The sequence below is a fragment of the Maylandia zebra genome, linkage group LG19, assembly GCF_041146795.1.
Source record: "Maylandia zebra isolate NMK-2024a linkage group LG19, Mzebra_GT3a, whole genome shotgun sequence".
NCBI lineage: Eukaryota > Metazoa > Chordata > Actinopteri > Cichliformes > Cichlidae > Maylandia > Maylandia zebra.
In genome coordinates this window covers 2,431,561-2,455,690 of record NC_135185.1, presented here as the reverse complement: position 1 = coordinate 2,455,690, position 24,130 = coordinate 2,431,561, and the positions used below count along the sequence as shown (strand labels likewise).

The window sequence follows — 24,130 nt, the reverse complement described above, 5'->3', positions numbered from 1 at the left end:
ACCATCTGGATGCAAATTTCCATCAGTCACCACAGCCAACATCCAAAGACCAGGGGTTTATCTTAAGTTTTTATATTTGAAGTAAAAATTTGCTGATTGCTCATCACCTCATTTCATCCCTGTCTTTTCACGGTTCATTTCTTCACTCCGTCACTGCAGGCAACATGTGTTACTTGACAAACAAGCCACTGGAAGCATTACATATATGCTGTCTATTTCATCCAGTGGCTGAATGTGTGAATGTCCAAGAAAATACATCCAACTGAGCATGTCAGGAACAATTGTTTCCATGAATGATTTTTGTTTTATTAACAACAATTTAGCCAGTTGAGTAAAAATTGTTGAGGAAAAAATAAGATTAAAGCCATGCTGTCTCCTACTTACTGTAGTGTGTCATTACATTCCATAGTAATATCCTGCTGCACAACATGTCAGCAACAATGGGCCACAGCAAAGCAGTAAATATAGGACGTGTTAAAAAAAAGTGTTTGACACTAAGTAGTAGCATTGCTAGATACACAAATGTGTTTAGAAAATGTAATGATGCTAGTGGCTTCGAAATGTGGCATAGTCAACCCAGAGACCAGAACAAATCTCTGCCCATGGCATATTAGGGTAAGGGGAGGGTTGTAGTTATGGCAACTCACTGTAACTGCCAGTAATTACTCTGAGTCAATGATGAGAAAAACAAACAACCTTTGAAAAACGTAAGTACTCACTGTCGGGGTGACCATCACGTTCTTTATTTACATTTACATTTCATGAAGGCACATGACCTCTCGCATTTACACTTGTAAGAGTGATCCAAATTACTATCTGATTCATAGAGTCCATCTACAAGTTGCAAGCTTGGTGGATCGATCTCTGACACCTCCAGTCCTAATGCTGTATCATCAAGATAAACAACTCTGAGTTGCTTACAGTACATTGTGTGTCAATGTTAGTTTGACAGTTGACTTCTGAATTCAGGTCATATTTATTTATATAGTGTTGGGAGTGGTTTCAGGATTCTTAAAGGCCTTACAATATTAGAGCAAAAACTCCAAAAATCAGATGGTTCCCTAAAAAATGAAGAAAAAATGAAAATTTCTCCTTTTAACAAGAAGAAATTTCAAGCAAAACCAGTGAAGAAGATAATGCCATGATACAACCTCAATTTTTTTAAAACAAGTTGGAAAATATATCATTTAAAAATAAAAAGGTCAATTATAAATTTGATGGAAGCAATAGATTTTATAAAATCAACATTTGGCAGTGGCAAAGATTATCTGCTTCCAGCAACTCCCATGCAGGATCTTAGAGGACTGCATGGCAGCAAATCGTGCGTGGGTAAAAACCTCTTTCCCCCCTCTGTCCGACTGAAAAGTGCACATGGACAGACACATTTCCAGGACTATAAATCCCACTTTAATGAGAGATGGACACGTCCTTGAGACAGAGAGAGCTGCAGTCTACAAATAAGCCAACAATAGCTGACTGCTGTCACAAGATGGCAGTAATGTAGAAGCTGGGTGCAAACAGGTGAGGAGTTTGTGACAGCAGTGTCCAAGATGAAAGGAGAGAGAGAATGATTTACTTCGGTACATTTTAATATATGTCTATTTTTAGTTTTGAAAAGGCAAGCACTGCTTGCCTTGCTTGTCCTGATGGATGCCCATTGAACCTTCATACTTCAGATTTTCAGAACATCTCTGAGTCATGCCACCAACAGAAATACTCGGATGATTGTTCAGAAGCTGGATATATTAGCGATAGGAAGTAGGGGCTAGTGGATTGATCCAAATATGAATACCAAAATGATATTGTATCAGATCGATACTAGCACAATAGGATCCATGCTTTAGTTTGTTTGTCTTTAAGTTCAACACACTGCTCCCACTCATCGGTGTTATAGTACTCATGTTTGTGCTTGTCTCACACAAGCACACTTTGCTCTACACATTCCTCCATGCCTAGGTGTCTTTAGTTGTCCCGCAGTCATGTGACTCAGTGGCACTGAGGAAGAGCGCGCAGCCTGCAGTGAGAAAGCATTGTGTAGGAATACTTTACAACTGCAAACAGTGATGCATGTTGGAAGAAAATTCTCTGCAGTGGCAACAACCTCTAACATATAAAAAGACATGACAGAGTATTAAAAAAAAAAGAAAGCTTTGTCCCAGACCCACAGGCCAAAGCACACAGAGGTAAAGAACATCCAGGGAGCTCATATAGGAATGAAAGTGACGTTTGAGACAAAGGTCACGTCTTCAGCCTTACTTAACATTTATCAGACAGATTACCTGTGAACCGTGATTACATGTCTATTCAGGCAAAATAATATGATTAGCCACTGAATTAGGTTAAACAAATTGTTTTATTATTTTTCTTTACCTCTAAATTAACTAAGAAAAATGTCTGAAAGAGTAACCTTTTTGTGTTGACTGTCAAGTCTGTTTTATTTATATGGTATATTAAAACATCAGAAGCTGACCCAAAGTGCTTTAAAGACAGACACATTTATATTTACATTTGAAAATTCGTTTTAAAATACGTGAAACGCTGAAAGGTGTGTTTTCTTTCATTAACCTACGCTGACAAGTGCTAACATTTTTTATATTAAAGTGTGTTCAGAATTTGCACATTCATGATGATTCATCTCATAAATCATGACACGCTGCTCAAGTTGCCTTTACAAGTTAAAAGTATTGGTATCAGATGATCTACAGTACTTTTCTACAGTACCTGTTTTTAGGGTCCTAAAAACCCACAATAGTACCATCACCATGTGCAGCAAGGTAATGTGGCATGTGGCAGTAAGTACTATCGCATTCATATCATTTTGAGCTCAAGCAGCTTTGTGCATTCAATCACTTAACCCTGTAAGACCCAACCCATCAAAAAATAGCAGAAAAAATTCAGATTTTTTGGAATTTATTAACCTTTATTTAAAAAATCCACAAACTTTTTTTTTGCTATATCATGTTGTGTATGATATATTTTAATTATATATTTTTTGATGCAGTGGATGTTTCTGGCAACTTTTTGTTAACAACAATGTCAATTTTAGACAAAGAAATTGTCTGTAACATTTTGAAATTATGGCAAGTATTGTTCATGTTGATGAGAGAGGTCTCACAAACTCATGTATTAAATATGATACATAGGGCATTATAGGGTTACAGTAAAATCAAAGTTAACTTTCAGGTCTCAGCGCTTAGGCCATAACTGTACACACATTTCTCTTCTTTGGCTTCCTGTGTGTTGTTTTTTCCTGATTGTCCAACTCCTTGGTGGCAGAGCCCCTGGTGTCGATGAGGTCCGCCCCGAGTTCCTGAAGGCTCTGGACGTTGTAGGGCTGTCTTGGTTGACACGTCTCTGCAATGTTGCGTGGAGATCAGGGGCAGTACCTGTGGACTGGCAGACCGGGGTGGTGGTCCCCATCTTCAAGAAGGGGGACCGGAGGGTGTGTTCCAACTACAGGGGGATCACACTCCTCAGCCTCCCCGGGAAAGTCTATGCCAGGGTGCTGGAGAGGAGGGTTCGTCCGCTAGTCGAACCTCGGATACAGGAGGAACAATGCGGTTTTCGTCCTGGTCGCGGAACACTGGACCAGCTCTTTGTCCTCTCGAGGATACTTGAGGGTGCATGGGAGTTTGCCCAACCAGTCTACATGTGTTTTGTGGACCTGGAGAAGGCATTCGACCGTGTCCCTCGGGGCGTCCTGTGGGAGGTGTTGCACGAGTATGGGGTGTCTGGCCCATTGCTACGGGCCATTCAATCCCTATACAACCGTTGCAAGAGCTTGGTTCGCATTGCCGGCAATAAGTTGGACTCGTTCCCGGTGGGTGATGGGCTCCGCCAAGGCTGCCCTTTGTCTCCGGTTCTGTTCATAATTTTTATGGACAGGATTTCTAGGCGCAGCCAAGTGGCGGAGGGCTTTCGCTTTGGTGGCCTCAGAATCTCATCTCTGATTTTTGCGGATGATGTGGTTCTGTTGGCTTCATCGGGTGAGGGCCTCCAGCTCGCACTGGAGCGGTTCGCAGCCGAGTGTAACGCAGCGGGAATGAGGATCAGCACCTCCAAATCTGAGGCCATGGTTCTCAGCCGGAAAAGGGTGGAGTGCCCACTCCGGGTCGGGGATGAGTTCCTGCCCCAAGTGGAGGAGTTCAAGTATCTCGGGGTCTTGTTCGCGAGTGATGGGAGAAGGGAGCTGGAGATCGACAGACGGATTGGGGCTGCGGCTGCAGTAATGCGGACGCTGCACCGGTCGGTCGTGGTGAAGAGGGAGCTGAGTGTAAAAGCGAAGCTCTCAATTTACCGGTCGATCTACGTCCCTACCCTCACCTATGGCCACGAGCTGTGGGTAGTGACCGAAAGAACGAGATCGCGGATACAAGCGGCGGAAATGAGCTTCCTCCGAAGGGTGGCTGGCCTCTCCCTTAGAGATAGGGTGAGAAGTTCGGCCATCCGGGAGGGGCTTAGAGTAGAGCAGCTGCTGCTCCACATCGAAAGGAGCCAGCTGAGGTGGTTCGGGCATCTGGCAAGGATGCCCCCTGGGCGCCTCCTGGGCGAGGTGTTCCAGGCATGTCCCACCGGGAGGAGGCCCCGGGGCAGACCCAGGACACGCTGGAGAGATTATATCTCTCGGCTGGCCTGGGAACGCCTTGGTATTCCCCCGGACAAGCTGGAGGAGGTGGCTGGGGAGAGGGAGGTCTGGACCTCTTTGCTTAGGCTGCTACCCCCGCGACCCGACCTCGGATAAGCGGATGAAGATGGATGGATGGGATGGATGTCTATTCGCCTCTAGAGTTGAAGATGCATTTTACTGAGAAGCACGACAAACCCAATTAAAAGTCCTTATGAAACATGTAGCCACTCTTATTAAAGGATTGGTGCTTTGAGCTGTGGAACAAAAACCGAGACACACTCACGGAAGCAAAACTTCTTTTGATATTATTAATGATTTGTGACAAATAGAGATTTGACATCAGAAAGTCTAATGTCTGATTCAATGAAATGTCTTGTCGAACGAATACTCTTGTAGGAGGAGATCAAATTTGATTTTTCCCTCTTGTTTGAACGAGTGCACAATTAGCTGAAATGTAGTGCGAGCGAAATGCAGTGACAGGCTGTGATCTGAGAAAACGAAGCCAGAGCTACCACCAAAGCTGATATGGTTTTCATATATTATTATCTGCATAATAAGTTTTTTTCCAAGAAGAGTTGACTTTACAAATGATAACACACACCTCTGATGGTGTGAGTACCTCTTTCCATCAGCCAACCTAATATCATACTTTTACTCTGTGATTCACCCCCTCTAGTTCAGCTAGGCTCATATCATATTTAAAGTCACTCTGATTTAGTCCCCCCTGTTGATGGCATATTTCTCATTTATGTTAAATCAAAGAGATGTGGTGTCAGACCTAACCACTGCTCATTACCATCATCACAGGAATACAGGGAGCAATTTACCTGTGGAGATGTGGTAATGCTGAATGAAAATAGGCCAAGCAGGAGCTGAAATGATGTTTCTAATTATGTGGCAACTCTCCCACTGCTCCCATGCTGCTTCTCAAGCCTCCAGTGCCCAGACTTCATTTCAATATTTGCGTCTCATCAGACAAAGATAAAGGGGAACAGCATTTCAAGGTTAGAGGTCCTCCTCCAGCCTTCAAATACTGCTTTGGCAGAGAATGATGAGTATCCCCATGTAGCATCATGCACACAAACAAACAACAGCAATCGCAGTATTGCAGAAAGGTGACACTGTGTTAATTATCTGCCTAAGCAAGCACTGTCAGCTCCTTTTCCTATTTGCTAACACTGACTAAGGCTTCAATCAGCAGCTTGATTCTTATTCACTTCTGGTTTGCACAAGTTTTTATTATGACAGCCGTCTCAGCTCTTTAGGTGTGATGAGAAAAAGCAGCGAGCAAAGGAGAGTGACAGAATTAGCTGAAAGGTTCAGCTAATTCTCTCACTCTCCTTTGCTTGCTTACTGATGTCAGCGACATGCTTGAAAAAGTATAGGACAGGGATATGTTTACTACCTCTTCTCTTAGGAAACAAGCTTTATTTTTTTTTTACCAGCATTTCAGAACTTTCTGTCACGATTTGTAGAGCCAAATCGTGTGGAAAGAGTCAGGAGTGGACCCAAATGCAGGCAAAGGTGGATGATCACAAAAGGTGAGCCTTTACTGAACTGAGCTGAACAAAGCTACAAACAGAGAAAACTTACCAAAACCTAAACTGGGAAAACTAAGAATAAAGTAACGCGAACCTGAAACTACAACTAGCAAATCTGAAAACGCGAGGGGACTGTGGTAAGACAGGGGATGACAAGTAATCAGACATGACGAGACCAAGGAGAAGGAAAACTGACATAGGACACGGACTTTCAAAGTAAAACAGGAAACATAACACAGAGGACACAGGACTTGACAAGGGGATACAGAGCAACCATAGAACACAGAGACAGAAGCCAGAAGACTAGAAATGATAAATAATGACAAAAACAAAGTTCAATAATAATACAAAACTCAAAACACTGAGTCACTGACCCAGGACCGTGACACTTTCAGAAGGGGCCTCTGACAATTATGTTTAATTTTTTCAAAGTTGTATTTTCAGTTCCATTCACTTCAATTTTAATTATATAGAGGCAGGGCACAGTTATCTGTGTCGGCTGGTTGGGGAATGAGGGGGAAAAGAACAGAACTAAACAGAGGATGCATAACATACTGTGGGAGATAAAAGTTAAAGGCATATAAACACATCAGGTGAGAAACGAGCAGAGTGAGAAACCCTCAGTGAGAGGGCAAGTCCCTCAGCAGCTCAGGCCTATTGGTGCGTGGAAGCTGGAAAGTCCAAGTTCCCAGTCAGAGATGTTATGTGGAACACCCAATCAACTCAGATTTCCCAACTGGAAAGTCGAAACAGATCAACAAACCTTGAGATAGCAAACCAAGATGGTGGCACTGAACATATCTGGTGGTAAAACTGTAAACTTTTAATCTATACTGTCACTCTTGTGTACTTTTTTTTCTCATTAAGTAGCCATATTTTTTTTTAAACTGCGTGTTTTACACACACACTTGTGGATACACTGTAAGCTGAATGCAAATAGGGTCAGCTTTGTTGAAAACAGAGTTGAGGTGGAATCAGGGGTTATAGAGGGGGAATGAGCAGGGTTAATGGTGAGTTATTGCCTGTGCTGATAATGTACAGACTGCTGCTGTGTCACATCAGCGATTTATTTTAAAGTAAAATCAAAGGAAAACATGAATAAATATGCAAGAGGAAGGAAGAGGAGGGAGGGCTTGCCTGAACAGTTTTTTGGGGATTTTCACTGTAGCCTGCTGCAGTGCTGCAGAGTCTGTCACTCTGTACAGTTCTACTTCCAACCTCACCACGCTGTGGATATCGTCTACTCTGAAAGCTCCGTGGAAATCTGGGACAATTGAATATGAGACTGTTTGACCACAGACAACACCCCCGCACCCCTGCATTTTTTCTCAACTTAAAAGTACATCTGAACTTGTGGACTAAAATCTAAATAAGACTTCCTTATCTAAGGTTAGCATACTGGAACATCTCCTTTAATGAGGTTAATCAGTAACAATACTGGGTATAAAAAGAGCAGACACAGAGGCTGGCTCCAGACATTGTGGAGAGGTTCCTAACATTAAGGGAAACCGTTTAGCAGTAAAAGAAAATTGTTCTTAATTTGAAATTGTAAAAAATAAATGATCCGGCCTTCAAAGCACAATATTCTTTTTTTTTTAAATGAAATAAATAAAGCTGATTTTTTTTTTTTTTACATTGAATGAACTGTCAGCTGACTGACTTTTGAATTTTTGTTTTTGTTTTTTTTCCTTTCTTGGACTGTTGAAGATATAATGTTCCTGGAAACCTCCTTCTGGAATGTGCATCAATGTAGATTGGACCTTCTACGCTAAGAAGCGTGTTGACTGGTTTATGCTGGTAATGATGTGAACCATGGGTCCGATTCCAAAAACAGCTGGAAGGTGTCTCAAATGTTAGGAAAAACACAATGCAATGATTTGCAGATCTCATAACCCCATATTTAATTCACAAGAGAACGTAGAAAACAGATTAAATATTTAAAGTGAGAAAATGCAGCTTAAGGAAAAAAACAGCATCAATGTTTCCCACTTTGTATCCCCTGTTTAACAACAGTGTAGGAAGTGAGGACAGCAGCTGCTGCACTTCGGGGGAGTCTGATGGAGGATTTTAGTTTCTCAGCAGTCCTGGCTCTTTTTGGTTGTATTTTTTATTTCAATGCAGGCAGGGCAACCCATGTCCCTTGTGCTCAGAGATTTATCTAAATTATATTGTTGGAATAGTTAGATGTACTGTAGATGATGAAATCTATAAAGTCTTTGCAATTTTACTTCAAGGAGAAAACATTATCCTGAGCGCCTCCAAACAATAAGAGAACAAAAAAATGAGATGAATGCATACACCCTTCATGCTGCATGATTAAAATATTTGTTTTCATTGTCTACAAACTATTGCAAAAGCTAAGTTTCTGAAAACTGTAAACCGCAAAATAGCTTTTTAAAAGCTTCACTTACAGAGACCAAAAAATCTGTTTGGTTGTGGATGAAAAATGCAGAGAAAAAAGCTTTTTTTTTATGACTCAAACTTTATTCGATTTTAATATACAACCCCCCCCCCCCCCCCCCCCAAAAAAGATAGCAGAATGGACATTCCCAGTAACAACAACAGAACAAATTGAGAATCAATGCATATTTCCATCCCAAAAAAAAAAATGATGCCAACATTTCACATAGACCAGATTACAGCTATCCTAATTAGTCCGACCTTAACTACTTTAGCCGGATACGTCACTGACCTGTATGTAAAAATTAGTTAGCCCACTTATCATTATAGTCGTCCAGTCTATTTAGCAGTCTATATGATAATCTTTCGTAAGCTGCCACTTGTCCCAAAGAGATATACCACTGAGAGAAGGTAGGAGTCGATGAGGCCTTCCACTCTTTCACCAGCAGCTTCCTCCCCAGCATAATCGCCGTTTGTACCCAATGAGCAAGAGAAGTGGATAAGTGACTCAAAGCTAAAGGGTCTCCTAATACATAAAGACTGTTCATAAATGGGACCCCTTGACCTACAACCTTCTCTACTACAGTGTGAATATGAATCCTATGAATCCAATAATCTTGGACTTTGGAGCACCCCCAAAGCAAATGTAAAAGTGTGCCACTTCCTTGCTGGCATTTCCAGCATGCATCGTCAGTCGCTAGACCCACCCTATGCAACCGTGAGGGTGTCCAGTATACTCTATTTAAAATCTTAAATTGAACCAATCTTGAACGCAATTCGCGTGACATTTTTTTCAGATTCCTGAGGATGCCATTCCATTCCTCCACTGTAAAGTTGAGATTTAAGTCCATTTCCCACGTTCTTTTGAGGGACAGTGTTAGGATCAGAAGCTAATAAAAGCATTTTGTAATAAGTTGATGCCTCTTGTCCACGCCCAAAGGTTTTTTTTATTTCCCCCAGAAAGTCGCAGCTTGAAGACTCTAGAGCGGCTCTTCTAGAGCGGCTCTTCCTCAACTTCCTCCGACCACAGGTACAACATGCCCAGGACCCACTACAGTTTGCATACAAGGCGGGTGTCGGAGTGGAGGATGCCATCCTGTACCTCCTACACAGAGCCCACTCACACCTGGATGGGGGAAAAGGCACGGTCAGGATACTGTTTCTTGACTTTTCCAGTGCCTTTAATACCATCCGGCCCTGTATGCTTCAGGAAAAACTGAACAGGATGGAGGTGGACCCCTGCCTGGTGGCTTGGATCTCCGACTACCTCACCGACAGACCACAGTACGTCAGGCTGAAGGACATCACGTCTGACACTGTGGTCAGCAGCACAGGAGCACCACAGGGAACTGTGCTGTCCCCTCTTCTCTTCACCCTGTACACCTCTGACTTCTGCTACAACTCTAAATTATGCCACATTCAGAAGTTTGCAGATGACACGGCCATCATGGGGTGTATCTGGGGTGATCAGGAAGAGGAGTACAGAAGTCTGGTGAGGAACTTTGTCGCATGGAGTCACACAAATCACCTGCAACTCAACACCTCAAAGACTAAGGAACTGGTTGTGGACTTCGGGAGGTCCAGAGAAGGTCCACTGCCGGTTCAGATAGAGGGGGAGGAGGTGGAGGTGGTCAACAAGTACAAGTACCTCGGGCTGTGGGTGGACAATAAACTGGACTGGTCATGAAACACAGAGCACCTGTATAAAAAAAGCCCAAAGCCGACTGTACTTCCTCAGGAGGCTGAGGTCTTTTAACATCTGCAGGAAGCTCCTGAGGATGTTTTACCAGTCGGTGGTTGCTGGAGTACTTTTCTATGCTGTGGTGTGCTGGGGGAGCAGCACAGCAAAGAGGGACTCATCCAGGCTGGAGAAACTGATCAGGAGGGCTAGCTCTGTGGTCGGCATGAAGCTGGACACTCTGGTGACAGTGGCAGAGAAAAGGACATTAAAGAAACTGATGGACATTATGAACAATGCCAGGCATCCTCTGCACACGGCCATAAACAACCAGAAGAGTCTGTTCAGTGACAGGTTGCTTCTCCCCAAGACAAGAACTAACAGACTTAAAAACTCCTTTGTCCCACACGCCATCAAACTGTTTAACTCCTCTCTGGAGGGGAGAGGGAGGGGAAACAGGAGGACAAAGGAGGGGGGAACAACTAAGCTGTAGTGCCTCTTCACCTCACTGTACAATACCTTGTGCAATACTTTTTGTAAATAGTCAACAGTGCAATAGACTCAATACTTGAAATGTGCAATTCACTTGTATTTTTATTTTTTATTCCTATTTATTCTATTTATCCCCTTTGTATATTTTATTTATATTTGTCTCTGTATTTATATATGTGTGTGTGTGTGTGTGTGTGTGTGTGTGTGTGTGTGTGTGTGTGTGTGTGTGTGTGTGTATATATATATAACAATTCTGTAACTGTAACTTCGGTCGTTGCTGTGCTTTTTGGAAGTCGAATTTCCCAGAGGAACCCACCCGAGGGATTAATAAAGTTCTATCTTATCTTATCTTATCTTATCTTATCTTATCTTATCTTATCTTATCTTAGCTTAAAGTGAACTTTGCGAATGAACCACATGTATTGGCCATCAAATGTCTTAGTTGCAGGTATTTCCAAAATTCCTGTCTAGGTAAATCAAATTCTTCTGCAAGTTTTCCATATGATTTAAATATACTGTTTTCATAAATATCCCCCAACACTGTTATACCTCTCTGAAACCAGAGCTTCCAAAAGAAGGGTAGTTTAGCAATAGAAAGTTTGGGATTATACCAAATACCAGCAGATTGGTTAAGATATGGATCAAATTTGAATAATTTGGACATTCTTTTCCATACTTCTTTCAAATGAGAAAGTACCGGATGTGATTGGATACGGGGGGACAAATTAGTTGATAAGCTATATAATGGTGTAAATGGCGAGCAAGCAGTACTTTCAATAGAAAACCAAGGAAGCGCTTTCTCAGGGGGTAAGAACCAATGTGCCAAATGCATAATGATATATAAGTAGATTAGGCATCCCTAACCCACCTCTGTCCACTGGTTTCTGCAGTTTTCTCAGATTCAATCTAGGCTTTTTATTATTCCATATAAATGCCTTACAGAGCTGGTCAAATTGTTTGGTGTATTTCAAAGGAACATGAATTGGTAGAGCCTGCAACAAATAATTGAACTTAGGTGTACATACCATTTTGATTACGTTTACCTTTCCCCACATTGAGAGATACATCGGAGCCCAACGATCAATATTAATTTTCAGAGCGCTGAGTAAAGGTTCAAAATTTATCTTTATCAGGTCTGACAAATGAGGCGGGAAGGTGATGCCTAAATACTTAATGCCCTCCTGAGGCCAGGAAAACATACCGGTTTGAAAAAGTGACCTAGGACAATAACTAGTTAACGGAAGGGCCTCTGATTTGGTCCAATTCACCTTATAACCAGAAATAGCTGAAAACGTATTTATTATTGCCTGCAAGGAGTTTAAAGACTTTTCTGGGTCTGATATAAAAAGCAAAATGTCATCGGCGTGCAACATCAGTTTATGACAGTCTCTCCCTATACTGACACCTGGAAAATTGGGCTCCCTACGAATAGCCACTGCCAGCGGCTCAAGGGCCAGAGCAAAAAGAAGTCGAGAGACGGGATCCCCCTGCCTGGTTCCTCTACCTGGTTCAAAAGAAGGGCCTATTATTCCATTTGTGAGTACTGATGCCTTGGGGTGTACATATATAAGCTGAATCCAATTAATAAAGCTTTTTGGTAAAACCGAAACACTCCAAAGTGGCGAATAAATATCTCCACTCGACTCTGTCGAATGCCTTTTCGGCATCCAGCGAAATCGCAGCTATGGGAGAATGGCTGTCCTGAACCGCCCACATAATGTCAATTAACCTCCTAATATTATCAGCTGAAGAGCGTGAGCTTATGAAACCAACTTGATCTACATGTACAAGAGAGGTTATTACCCGGTTTAATCGATTAGCCAGAATTTTAGATAAAATCTTACTATCATAGGAGGTCAGACTTAGCTTTTACAGTCAGTGGGGTCCTTATCCTTCTTTAGGATAAGTGTAATGATGGCTTCAGATAGTGAAGGTGGGAGCCTACCCTCTTGAAAAAAGCTATTTATTTCTATTTTTTCATTCACTTTAAATTATATAGCACTAGATCGTAACAGCAGTAGCTTTGAGGCACTTATGTTTACTAAAACAGCTGTGCACATGTGTCTAAAAAACAAAGACGAATTTCCTTTGCTTATTTGTATGATTTAACCATTAAAATCGGTGGCAATCCGGGGTACTCTGTTCTGTTTAGTTTATCTATTTCCATCTATTATTATTTCATCTCTGAAAGACAGAGAGAGGAGGACAGAGATTACTTTCTGTTTGACTTTGCAGGTTAGTTTTCTTTTACTGTCGTGGACTTGAGGCGAAGAGAGACATCAGACTAGAACAGGTCAAGCTTCGATAGCTTGTGGGACTCTGGAGGCAGATGACAGCTGATGAGAAGCAAGTGGAATGCTAAAGCAAAAGCTTGGTGAGAACATGCAGCAAGATTTTTTGTCATTCTTAAAACTACAGGGTGGGCCATTTATATGGATACACCGTAATAACATGGGAATGGTTGGTGATATTAAAGTCCTGTTTGTGGCACATTAGTATATGTGAGGGGCAAACTCCTCAAGATGGGTGGTGACCATGGTGGCCATTTAGAAGTCGGCCATCTTGGATACAACTTTTGTTTTTTCAATAGGAAGAGGGTCATGTGACACATCAAATTTATTGGTAACGTCACAAGAAAAACAATGGTGTGCTTGGTTTCAACGTAACTTTATTCTTTCATGAGTTATTTACAAGTTTCTGATCACTTATAAAATGTGTTCAATGTGCTGCCCATTGTGTTGGATTGTCAATGCAACCCTCTTCTCTCACTCTTCACACACTGATAGCAACACCGCAGGAGAAATGCCAGCACAGGCATCCAGTATCCGTAGTTTCAGGTGCTGCATCACAGGTGACTCCTCCCATCCCATCATCTGTTTGATTCGTTGCCCTCCCTCAGGTCACCCACACCTACAGACTCACAAACAGCTACTTCCCCTGGGCCATTTAGACTGTAAACAACCACCATTCCACACCCCTCCAACCATCAATCTCAGCCATGCTCTGAGTATCCTTCAGGCCACTCACATGCAGACTGCTTACTCAGACCAGAGGCGGAGGCAGACATTTGATACACACGGGGCTTAGCCCTAAAGGGTAGTAGATTGAGATTGAGAAAGGTTTATATAATTATTTAGCCTTGTTGTGCAAACAAGCTGCAAAACTTAATAAATATAGAATTTGAAAAATAACAAACCTAAAAAGAAACACTAGGTACGAGATACATGAGGACCTGTGATACGCTGATACTTTTGGTAAACAACCATGTGACTAACATGTGTGTCTCACCTGCTCTTGTTCATCTCTGTTCTGTCCTCGTTCTCCTCTCTCTCCCTCTCTGTTCCCCCCTCTCTCTCTCTGTGCTGACAATCATCAAATATACAGTTGAAACCAGATATTTACAGACTCTTCGGATAAAAACACTTTTTTAATTGTAACATCAAATCAGACTAAATGTTTATTTTTTTAGATAAATATAAAAAACATATTTGTTAACTTTAAGAGTAAAGAGATAAACTGTCTGTATTTCTTAATTGCAAATGGCACCAAATTGTATTCAAACTTGAGCCACACTTATGGAGCTCCACAGTTCTTTTCCTGGTGTTTTGGTTGACATCTCTTGATGTTCCCATGTCAAAGAAACAGCCTCTGTGTTTTGCCTTATATGCATCCACAGCTGTGCCACCAATTTACTCACATGGACTCTACTAACCTATCAGAAGCTTCTTCAGCTCAGAATGGAATCTTCTGCAGTTTCTTATTAATTAACAATAAACTTAGAGCTTCTATTTTTATCACTTTCATCAAATTTAGGAGCACATATACACTGTCTCTCTGTATTCTGACATTTAACTAATTCAAAAGATATTTCAATATTTATTTATCCAAAACAAAACAAGTTTACTCTAAATTGATGTTGTGCAGTAAAAAGATGTTTTTGTGTTTTCCATAAAGTGTAAATATCTGGTTTCAGCTGTGAATATACTGCTGTGTATTGAAGTTCCTCTTGTTTTGCATAGAAATATACTGAACAACATACAAAGCATAATATATAAAATAACATCTACCAGAGTTTTTTCTTTGAAAGAAGCTCCTTATGTCCATTCTTGTATATCAGTGCATTACTGAAACCGATTTATTTAGCCGTGGAGGGAAACAACTGAAAATATGAAATAAACACACGTGTAAGCTAAAACTCTCTAAAGAAACAGCATTGTTGTTGTTCGGCTTTTCATTTGTTGATTCACTTGAAGAGCAAGTAACGTAACATGGGTCAAGTGATCACTTTGATATCTTTCATGATTCACCGTCATATTTACATTATTTGTACAGTACGAATGATTTGCTTTGGTACCTGGTCGAACTTCAGTTCTCCTCTGTCTGCCTGGCTGCGTTTCTCCAACAGCGCACTCGCAGGCAGCAGCTGCCCCGCCCCCTCGCTCGGTCACTTAGTGCCTGAGCTCGGATCATACCAATATTAGGGGGGATTCACGCACAGTCGTAAATTCCCACAGTGTGCACTATGTGCTTCGAATATTGTGTGTAGTTTTTGTTTTATACAGTTGTCAGCCAGGCATCTAACTATGAAAAAATTACACTCCAAAAGACCCCGGGCTTCTGAAAAAACAACCCGGGCTTAAGCCCCATAAGCCACCCCCCCGCTCCGCCCCTGACTCAGACCAAGTCCTTTGCACTAGATTTAAGCACTTTGCAACTTGTCCTTTTAATGTGCTCCTTTCTCTTGTTTTGTATTTATTCTTGTTATTTATTCCTGTTGTCATACCATTTGTATTTGTTGCACAGTTGGTGAGTAGCACCAACAATTTCATTGTACAATAACAAAAAGGGCTATTCTATCCTAAATTACATTTTCATGCAAATATGGAAAAATCAATATTTCTACAGGCTTTTTCATAGATTGTAGCCTGAACTGTGCTTCACAGGTTGACAAGCCTTTTTCTCTGAGCTGCTCCTTTGGGGGATTTCCTTTACAAACTCACATTTTGACAGGTTTATAAGAATGTGTTAGCCTTTAAGATTTTATAAATTCCAGATAGGAATGAACATCTCAACATGGGAAGAACAACAACAACAAAAAAAGACAAATTGAAGTTTGAAGTTTCACTGACACATTGGTCTGACTGAAAAATTACCTGCCTCTAAGCCGGTTTAGTCCAGTGAAATGTGACCCTGATGGTGAACCTGCTTTGAGTATTCCTGTTTGGTTCCCAGGGGGTGAATTAACTGCTGTGGTATGTTGTCAGGCACCTGAGATGGAGCCAGTATAGTGGGTGCTGTTGATGAGTTTCAGACCCGAGTGGCTGTACCTCCATACAGAGCTGAATTCAGCAGCTTAGACCCATCCAAGCTCAAATCAGAGGACAGACTTAAAAGTGATAAATGGCCTACGCATTTAGAAGACCTTAAAAAACCAACTTAAATACATTCACAGTTGTTTCATTTCTGTACATTATCTCAAAGGAACGTTTATGTTAAATCAGTGTTTGATTATTGCCTGATGGTTTGTAAACCATCTATGAACATTATCTTTATAAATCCGTGGTTAAGATTATGCATACCATCTACAATCAATATTGGATTATAAGGGTTTAACTGCTGTTTATACTTGTTCCAATATTGAACGGTTATCCTTTCTGAACTTAGTAGATGCAGTTTGAAACAGTGTAGGTGTGATAAAGCATAAAGCTCATCTTTGTGTCACACAGTAACAGTTAATCATTCATTACAATGATTGAAGGACAAAAACCAAAGTGGAAAATGATATTTCAGGCTGCACTCGGCACACAATGCAGATCCCACAAGAAAGTTCTCCAGAGTCTAGAAAGTGATACCTGAACTGTTTGAAGGAGAAAAAGAACAGTAAATACACCATTGAATGTATAAATGTAAAAATAAATCCTACAATACTTTCTGGAATGATCATCATAGGTTTATTTTAAACAGAATATGATTAGTGACACGTTTAACCCCCTGGTTCTCAAACTGGGGATTATAACAAAGATGTTCAGTGGCTGAGTGGTTACTTAGAAGTATTGGCAAAATTAACTTCAGTCTCAGAACCTTTATCAGAATATAAAGACAGCATATATAAGATACCTCACATGTGGGAAAAAAAACAGTAACTCTGAATGAACAATGGGCTGTGTCATGACCAGTTGCATATTAAAGATCAAGGAACTGACCTCACAGCCCATTGTTCATTCAGTGGTGCTAGTTTCAGTCATTGTGCAATGAACTGTTTATAAGGTTGGGGAAACCTGGAGTCAGCTGAGACTAAAGAAGTCACTTGGATGAGTGAAACATTTCTCTCACTAAAACCTAAACCAACTAAAACCTGCGTCCAGATGAACAGAATCAACTTTTTGGCAACTTTGTAGAATATTATATTGCTTTGCAAGTGGGCTGTGGGAGAGCAGCAAGGCTAAATGCTAACTGCTAGCAAGGTTTGGACAAGTTTTTGAAAGGACTGCTTCACCATGATGGTTCATGAAGAAAGCCAGAAAGGCTCTCTACACATTTATAAATTCATTACAAACAAAAAGAAAAGAGGAGTGTGACACTGACCAATATATCTAACTATTCAAATCCAGGGTCTAGTTTGGCTATAGTAGCTGTAACTACCATTAACAGAACATTGGTATTTGGTGGTGATAGTGTAACTGATTGCCCATTAATTATAGCTTGACCTATCAACATACTCAACCTGATTCTGTGCAGGGTTCCACCTGATAGAAAAAAAATGAACTCCACAGAATAACCATACCATTATTTTTATTGTAGATATAACAGGCTACAATTATAAAAACATGGGGGGGAATTAAAGGTATTTGTGACCCATAAGGTGCAGACCGCAAACCACTGCAGCACGGTATTACAGTATGACTGAGTTCTATTCCAAAGTCCCTTAAATATATTTGCTGCAGGTTGTGATGGCCCATAATTCCTCATACTGATAACAGTTCACTCGATCTGTGTAGCTCCATTCTGCTGGTGTTCTGCTGCATGGTGAACAGGATGTTCGATGTTGGCTTCATGAGACCAATATCTTGCTGCCAAGAGTTCTCTCTTTACCCCACTTTTCACCGTTTAACATTTAACAAAGCAATGTTGGTTTTCTTACACTCCATATTTGATCCTTGAAGGAAAAACCCACCTTAAAAAACACCAATAATGCTGGATACGGTGACATTTGCTTTACAAATTTACAACCAATCAGCCAAATGCATGTGGCCGACCTGACATAGAGATCTAGTGGCTGCCCAACATAAAAACATTTGAAACTCTGATGTCACGGTGGATGTAAAAAAAAAAAAAAAAAAAAAAAAAAAAGAATTTTCTGACAGTCATTCACAGAAAATGTAAACACTTTGGAAACTTGATTGTAATGAAGCATTGTAGAAAACCTTACCCATTTTCCAAGATTGTCATACCATTCATCACAGTACCCACTGATATCCACTGTAAGGTCTTAAACAAATACACGAGCACACCGTAGTGAGTCCACGTCCACCTTCAGCACCATAAACGTTAAAGCACTTCTACCACCACAATATGCTGTTTGTTTATCTTCCCTGTTTGTTAAACTGCACACACCTCGCCGAGACTTAAAATTCACTGACTCTGTAATCAGGCGTCAGATCCATTAGTCTAAGCTCGCACTAAAGCAGAGCCATTAGGAACACATGTTGGAAACTGACATGTGGACCCTGCATCAACATTTCCATATCAGTAATAGCACCTGACATTTCAAAATAAAATAAAGTATTATTGAGACAATGTATTGTTTTAAGATCAGGAACGCTTGATGTAATTAAGAAATGACAATCATAGTTTGTCAAATCCACAGTACACAATGGTGAAGTATTACAAAGCCAGTATCAGTTAATATATCAGTACTGAAAGTTTGCTGTTTTGGTTAGGCTCTACTCTACCTTGAAAAGGACAATTTGTTGTTTCCACAGACTTTATGTAATCACATCAATTAAATGGAAAATTACAGAGTGAGCTGTGGACACAAAGCTGCATGGGCTAGATACTTTGACCTACTGGAGGAGACCCACTTTAGAGTCTCCATAGTAACTCTTGGAGTTTGCACAAAGGACCAAGAAGTGCAGTGTTTGCTCGTTTATAACAGCTGCAGAAAGAAGACTGCTGCTGATGCTGAAGGTGTTCTGATAAATCCCAACTTGAAGACCAAACAGTGTTACTACAGTAATCTATATAGTTTGACTTCAAAGTGTCACTTTTTTCATGATTGGTGTCAAAACATTCTAATTACATCCACGGCGAAAACGAGCAGTAATTTTACAGGCAAAGAATTCACAGAAGATCACAGACAATCAAATGTAAACAGTTTATGGTCCAATTCGTTTGAATGACAGACCACTTTCAGCCTACACTTGAAGAGCAGACGTGCTCATGTGAGCTGCTTCTCACAGGCATGAGTAGATTTTTCCTTTAGGTTCTCAAAAGGTTGGAAGTTTGATTACATGTGCCAGCCTCATTTCTCCTCCTGTGGTGGGCTAGTTTGCATTCTGTGACAAAGCAGGATTCAATTCAAAGTGTCAGTTTAACTTTACAATTCATTTCCAAACACATTTAAGGCAGGATATCCGACACATGACATCCAGACATTTTAGCCCCAATTACAGAGATTCTTCTTACAGTGTATTTGTCAGGTGAGAGCCTGCAGGCACGGTTTTATCTTTCCTCTCCAATCGTCTCATTCTCTCATTTTAAACATAGATTTGTGTAACACCAGCAACTGAGACAGCAGCAAACCACAAGTTAGTCCTTAATAACATGGCATCATATATACACACACTGCTTTTTCCTCCATTGTTCAGTCCCTTTCACACTTTGACATGAGGTAAGGTATGGCGCCCAAGTGCAATGCTCAATTGTGCTACATGTACAAAAAGAAAAAAAAAAAAGAAAAAAAAAAAAAAAGAAAAAAACTTTGCCAGTAGAAGAAAACATCGTCCACTCCAAATAATCCAGGGCTACCTTAATTTCAGCACTCCCACACACGTCTTCATCTCCATCTGAAAAGGATCCTTGTTTTCCATCGGTCACACATAATACAGTGGGCGTGGCACCGCGAGCGATTTCACATTTGTTTTCTTTTTTTAAAATAATCCCTCTTCTGTCCCTCCCAGAGTCTCACTGATGATTAGTGTGTTCAGCTCTGTGTGTTTACTACAGAGTGAGGAGTGGCAGGGTGAAACTGATAGCCCACAGTGTCTCTAATGGGGGAATGAGAAATCACAGCCTGGTTTTCATAGTTCCACTCTGCCTGCTTGAGAAATAATAACAGATTGCACTCTGACAGTGATAAGCTGGAAAAAGGTGGACTGAAGTGTTGCAAAGTTTCACATTTACTCTTCACGTAGTATTCTGTTGGACCAAAGGAAGTGAATGGGAATCTGGGAAAAAGAAAGAATCAGGTTGCTGCAACAAACGGGTCAACAGAAATTTGGAATTTGTGGCCATATTCAAAACTACCGTACTGCAGCAGCTATCAGTCTGAACTTCGTTTGGGTGTTTGTAACACAGAATACTTCTGCCCTCTGTTGTTGATCGAACCCTTTCGGGCACCCAGTCAGAGCCAGTTCCTGTCCTGAGTTCTCAGGTTTATGTTTTCTCTAGTAACACTTAGCATGGGTCAGAGTTAGAAAATGTCTGCAGTGGGTCTTCAGTCAGCCAAGGACACTGGAGCCAATCAGTGACATGATTTATTTAGGAATAATCTTCAGTTTAATTACGGAGTTTAGATCAAAAGCAAGAACATATACATTCATGTTGATTTGTGTATTCAGTGTGTCGCTGAAGATGCTGTGAACAACGCTACTCAGGAGGCTACTCCACTGACTCCACTAACCCTGCCAGTAAAACAAAACAAAACTCCAGGCCAAAAATCCAATCCTGCAGCTAAATGCTTTCACCAGGCATTTTCCTTTTCAGTGTTCCCCAAGTCAGTTTCCACAGACCCACTCTAAACAATGACCCACCTTGGTCAAGCATCATAGCTAACATTGTCCGTAGCCCATACATGGCAAGTCATCTGGATTTGGAGACGACTACAGGTAATGACCGAGCCGTCCGAGTACGGGCAAACGCTGGTTTGGAAAATGCACCCGTGCAGGATCTGGCATGTGGTTTTTGAAAACGGCGTCAAGGCAGGCACATATTTGCATACAGAGTGGAGGACTGAGAGCCAATCACGAGTGGTACTCTACACCCACGGAGATGCATTCTAATGACGGAGTGAAGTGGGCTGTCCACTTTGGATCAGAACACTGAATAGCCTTGTTAACATCAGATACGAGCAGGGCCTGCGATCTAGTCCGTGCACACGCTGGTTTCCTCCCACAGAAGGCACTAAGATCTGAGTCACATCTTTGATTCAAGACAAGCGACGCAAATCATTATGATGGAACTGGAGATTGGCTTATTGTATACTGAAGATCTGATGTAGACGGCGCTGTCAGAGTGCACTGAACTGAACTTCAGTCTTGTGCAGAAATGAACACTGAGAGGACGGTCCTTTGAGGTAGAAGACCTGTGTGGAGGATTTTGTGACCGATTAGATTTCAGATCGCTATACTAACAGTTCAGGTGTCACACAGGTAAAAGTCTTTTCCAACCCTTATTTATGAAGACAGAACTGAAGAGTTAAGTCAAGTATTTTCACCGCCTATTTTTTGGAGCAAATTTAAGAGTGCAATCCGATTACCTCTACAAGCACGTATCCTCGTGTGATCAATCAATCGTCTGTTTTACCCCTGAATTCGAAAGGAAACTCTAAATTGTTTGAAATGAATAGATGATGAAACTAATTTATGTGCAGAGAAAACAATTCCTATCCCCGCCCTCTAAAAATCATCAAGTGCCTCAAGTATGAGAGGGGAGAAGAGTCGACCACACAGCTTTCCTTTACAGCTCTATAGCAAACAAACAAGACCAACAAACTAAACAGTTAAAAAAAAAAAAAAAAAAAAAGGAGGTCAAATAAAGAGGTATTATAGTTACAGTGCAAAAAAGATGAGAAGTTCAAGCTTAATACAAAAAAAAATTAGCACCAAACAAAAAAGAAAAACAAAGACAAGAAAATGCATGCAATTAACTGAGGTATTCAAGTGAAAAGGGCTTATTTATGAGGGCGAGGGGGGAGACATTTAGCAAGAAGCAAAAACCACAGACGAGGCTGGTATTCTTACCCTCGGGAACTGACTTCATTCTCATAGTGTCACATCTACTATAGCTTTGGTAGGTAAGGGATGTGAGGAACACTGTTGAAATGAATTGGTCTTGTTCACAAAGACGGTCTGAAAAGATTCCGTGTCACACACGAGTATCCAACTCATAGAAAATTCTGCAGCATATTGAACGGGTGAGTTTCTCTTTTTTCCTCGTATCAAAACTGGATGATTTGCTGTGGAAAGACATCTATTGCGCAAGACTGACCAAGTCGACTCCATCCACTCTTAGCATCGCTAAAACCAAATCGCAGAGATAATGCCTTAAACATCTCACCTGGCTGTCGCACTACATATAGCCGTAGACTTGAAACATTTATAGAAGCCATCCAGTTGTCTCGGTTTATACATAAGCTACAAGAACATGCAACCTCAAGTGCGGTTAGAAACTAGTTTAAATTACAGTAACTGGGAATGTTGTAATTCCTATCCGTTTTGCAGGATGACGGTGAGCCTTAGCATCTAAGGCCGATAATATCATTTATGCATTTCATATATATTTATATACTTTGCTACGTATATGATTTTGGTGTCAATCTGACCACACCATTTTAAAAATAACAGATCCTAATGGAATAAGTGCAAAACTGATCAAGAATACATTTCAAGACAGATTAGACAGAAATGCCACCAGGTGTTCGCTCCAGTGGTATCTGTTAGCCACGTCTGCCGTTAGCATTTTACAAACCGCTTTAAAACTGACTGGCACTAGTGCACAGGCTGAGGGGTTTAGCGTTTTTTTTTTTTTTTTCTTCCTACATACACCTCTGATTGAACTATGTACAATCTAATACTACACAATAAGCATAAGCCTCATCTCACTGACACAAGGTTAAAAACAGATGACAACAAAAAGAACAGTGGGGAATTGACACTGTGACCTGACCTTTTTTTTTTTTTATATATAAACACCTTGCTATACGTTAATAAAGCACTCATGATTACACAAAGCAGAAAGGAAAAGTAAAGATTGTGTTTGCGCAAAAAAAAAGAAAGGTAGAATATCTAATGTGAAATAGGCTGTGATATCAGTCTTCTTCAATTGTTGTGTCTGCACACAGTGTTCCCTGGGTGCCGTTGTTGTGCCATCACAGGCTAAAGATACAGGGCTAGTATCGTGCTGTGTTCGGAAGCCGACGTTGCTCTGTCGGCTTCGGTAACTTAGGTGCTAATGTTGACAGCTCAGTAAGAGAGCTCAATTGTTTTGGACCTGAGGTTGATTGGCTTTGAGGCTGCGCAGAGCTCGTCGCGCCGCTGCCGACTTGGCAATCCGGTAGCTGCGGCCAACACCTTTAAACTTGCCCTTTCCGACGACCTCCACCGTCACGCGGACTTTCCCATCATACGTTCTTTCTGCAGGGCTGCAAAGACAGGAGCGGGAACAACTGTTATTCTGAGTAATATACCAGCATTCTTTGAGTTGAATATCACACGTCCAATAAGAAATGATTCAAAAAGGTAGGGAAAAAAGGTGATTATATAGAGGCTTAACCCTTTAAAACATGAACCATGAAATAACTCCCAGAAATCTTTAATTGTTTTGATAACAGTGTTTGTTGAACCTTTACACAAAATATATCAAATTTGAATCTGCATATATGAGTATTAATTTGTATCACATTTGCTACATTAGCCACATTTTGCAATTCAGCCATTAAACATTTATCATGCAATTTATATCATTTTTTTTAAGGAAAAAGAAAAGTCACGCTGATGATGTAGAAGTCTCAAAAACACACAAAAACCCTTGTAATCAAATATGATACGCTTCCAGAGATGGAGTTTTGCATAAGTAAGAAGATGTCAGAGACCAGTGTTAGTCCAGTATGATTAGTATACCTTTTATATTTTGATCATTATGCTAATTACACACTGTCCAAAAGTTTAATACCACTAAATTCAGCTGCCCTGAGTTAATAGCATCCACCAAATCCTTTCTTCTGTTTCTTTAATAGTTGATCCCATCTTAAAGAAAATATAATTATTTTGTTATCTATAAATTTGTACATGTAAAGCTGTTATTTACATATATTCCTGAACAGAAAAAAATACTTTTAGTGGTGGAATATTTTGCTCGATTAATGTGTGATGATATTTAAAAATCCTTTTGAAA

The 24,130-nt window shown here is 40.8% G+C and overlaps 1 protein-coding gene across 8 annotated transcripts in view; it reads right to left on the bottom strand.

The window, feature by feature from the left end:
- Positions 1–17,513: 17,513 nt before the first annotated feature.
- Positions 17,514–24,130, bottom strand: part of dicer1 (dicer 1, ribonuclease type III) — a 32,800-nt gene continuing 26,183 nt past the window's right edge. For all 8 annotated transcript variants that reach the window (XM_012922733.5, XM_012922732.5, XM_076877890.1 and 5 more), the window contains one exon: positions 17,514–23,378. In XM_012922733.5, coding sequence (XP_012778187.2) covers positions 23,213–23,378 — 166 coding nt within the window. In that variant the 3' untranslated portion in view covers positions 17,514–23,212. The remainder of the gene's footprint in view (positions 23,379–24,130) is intronic.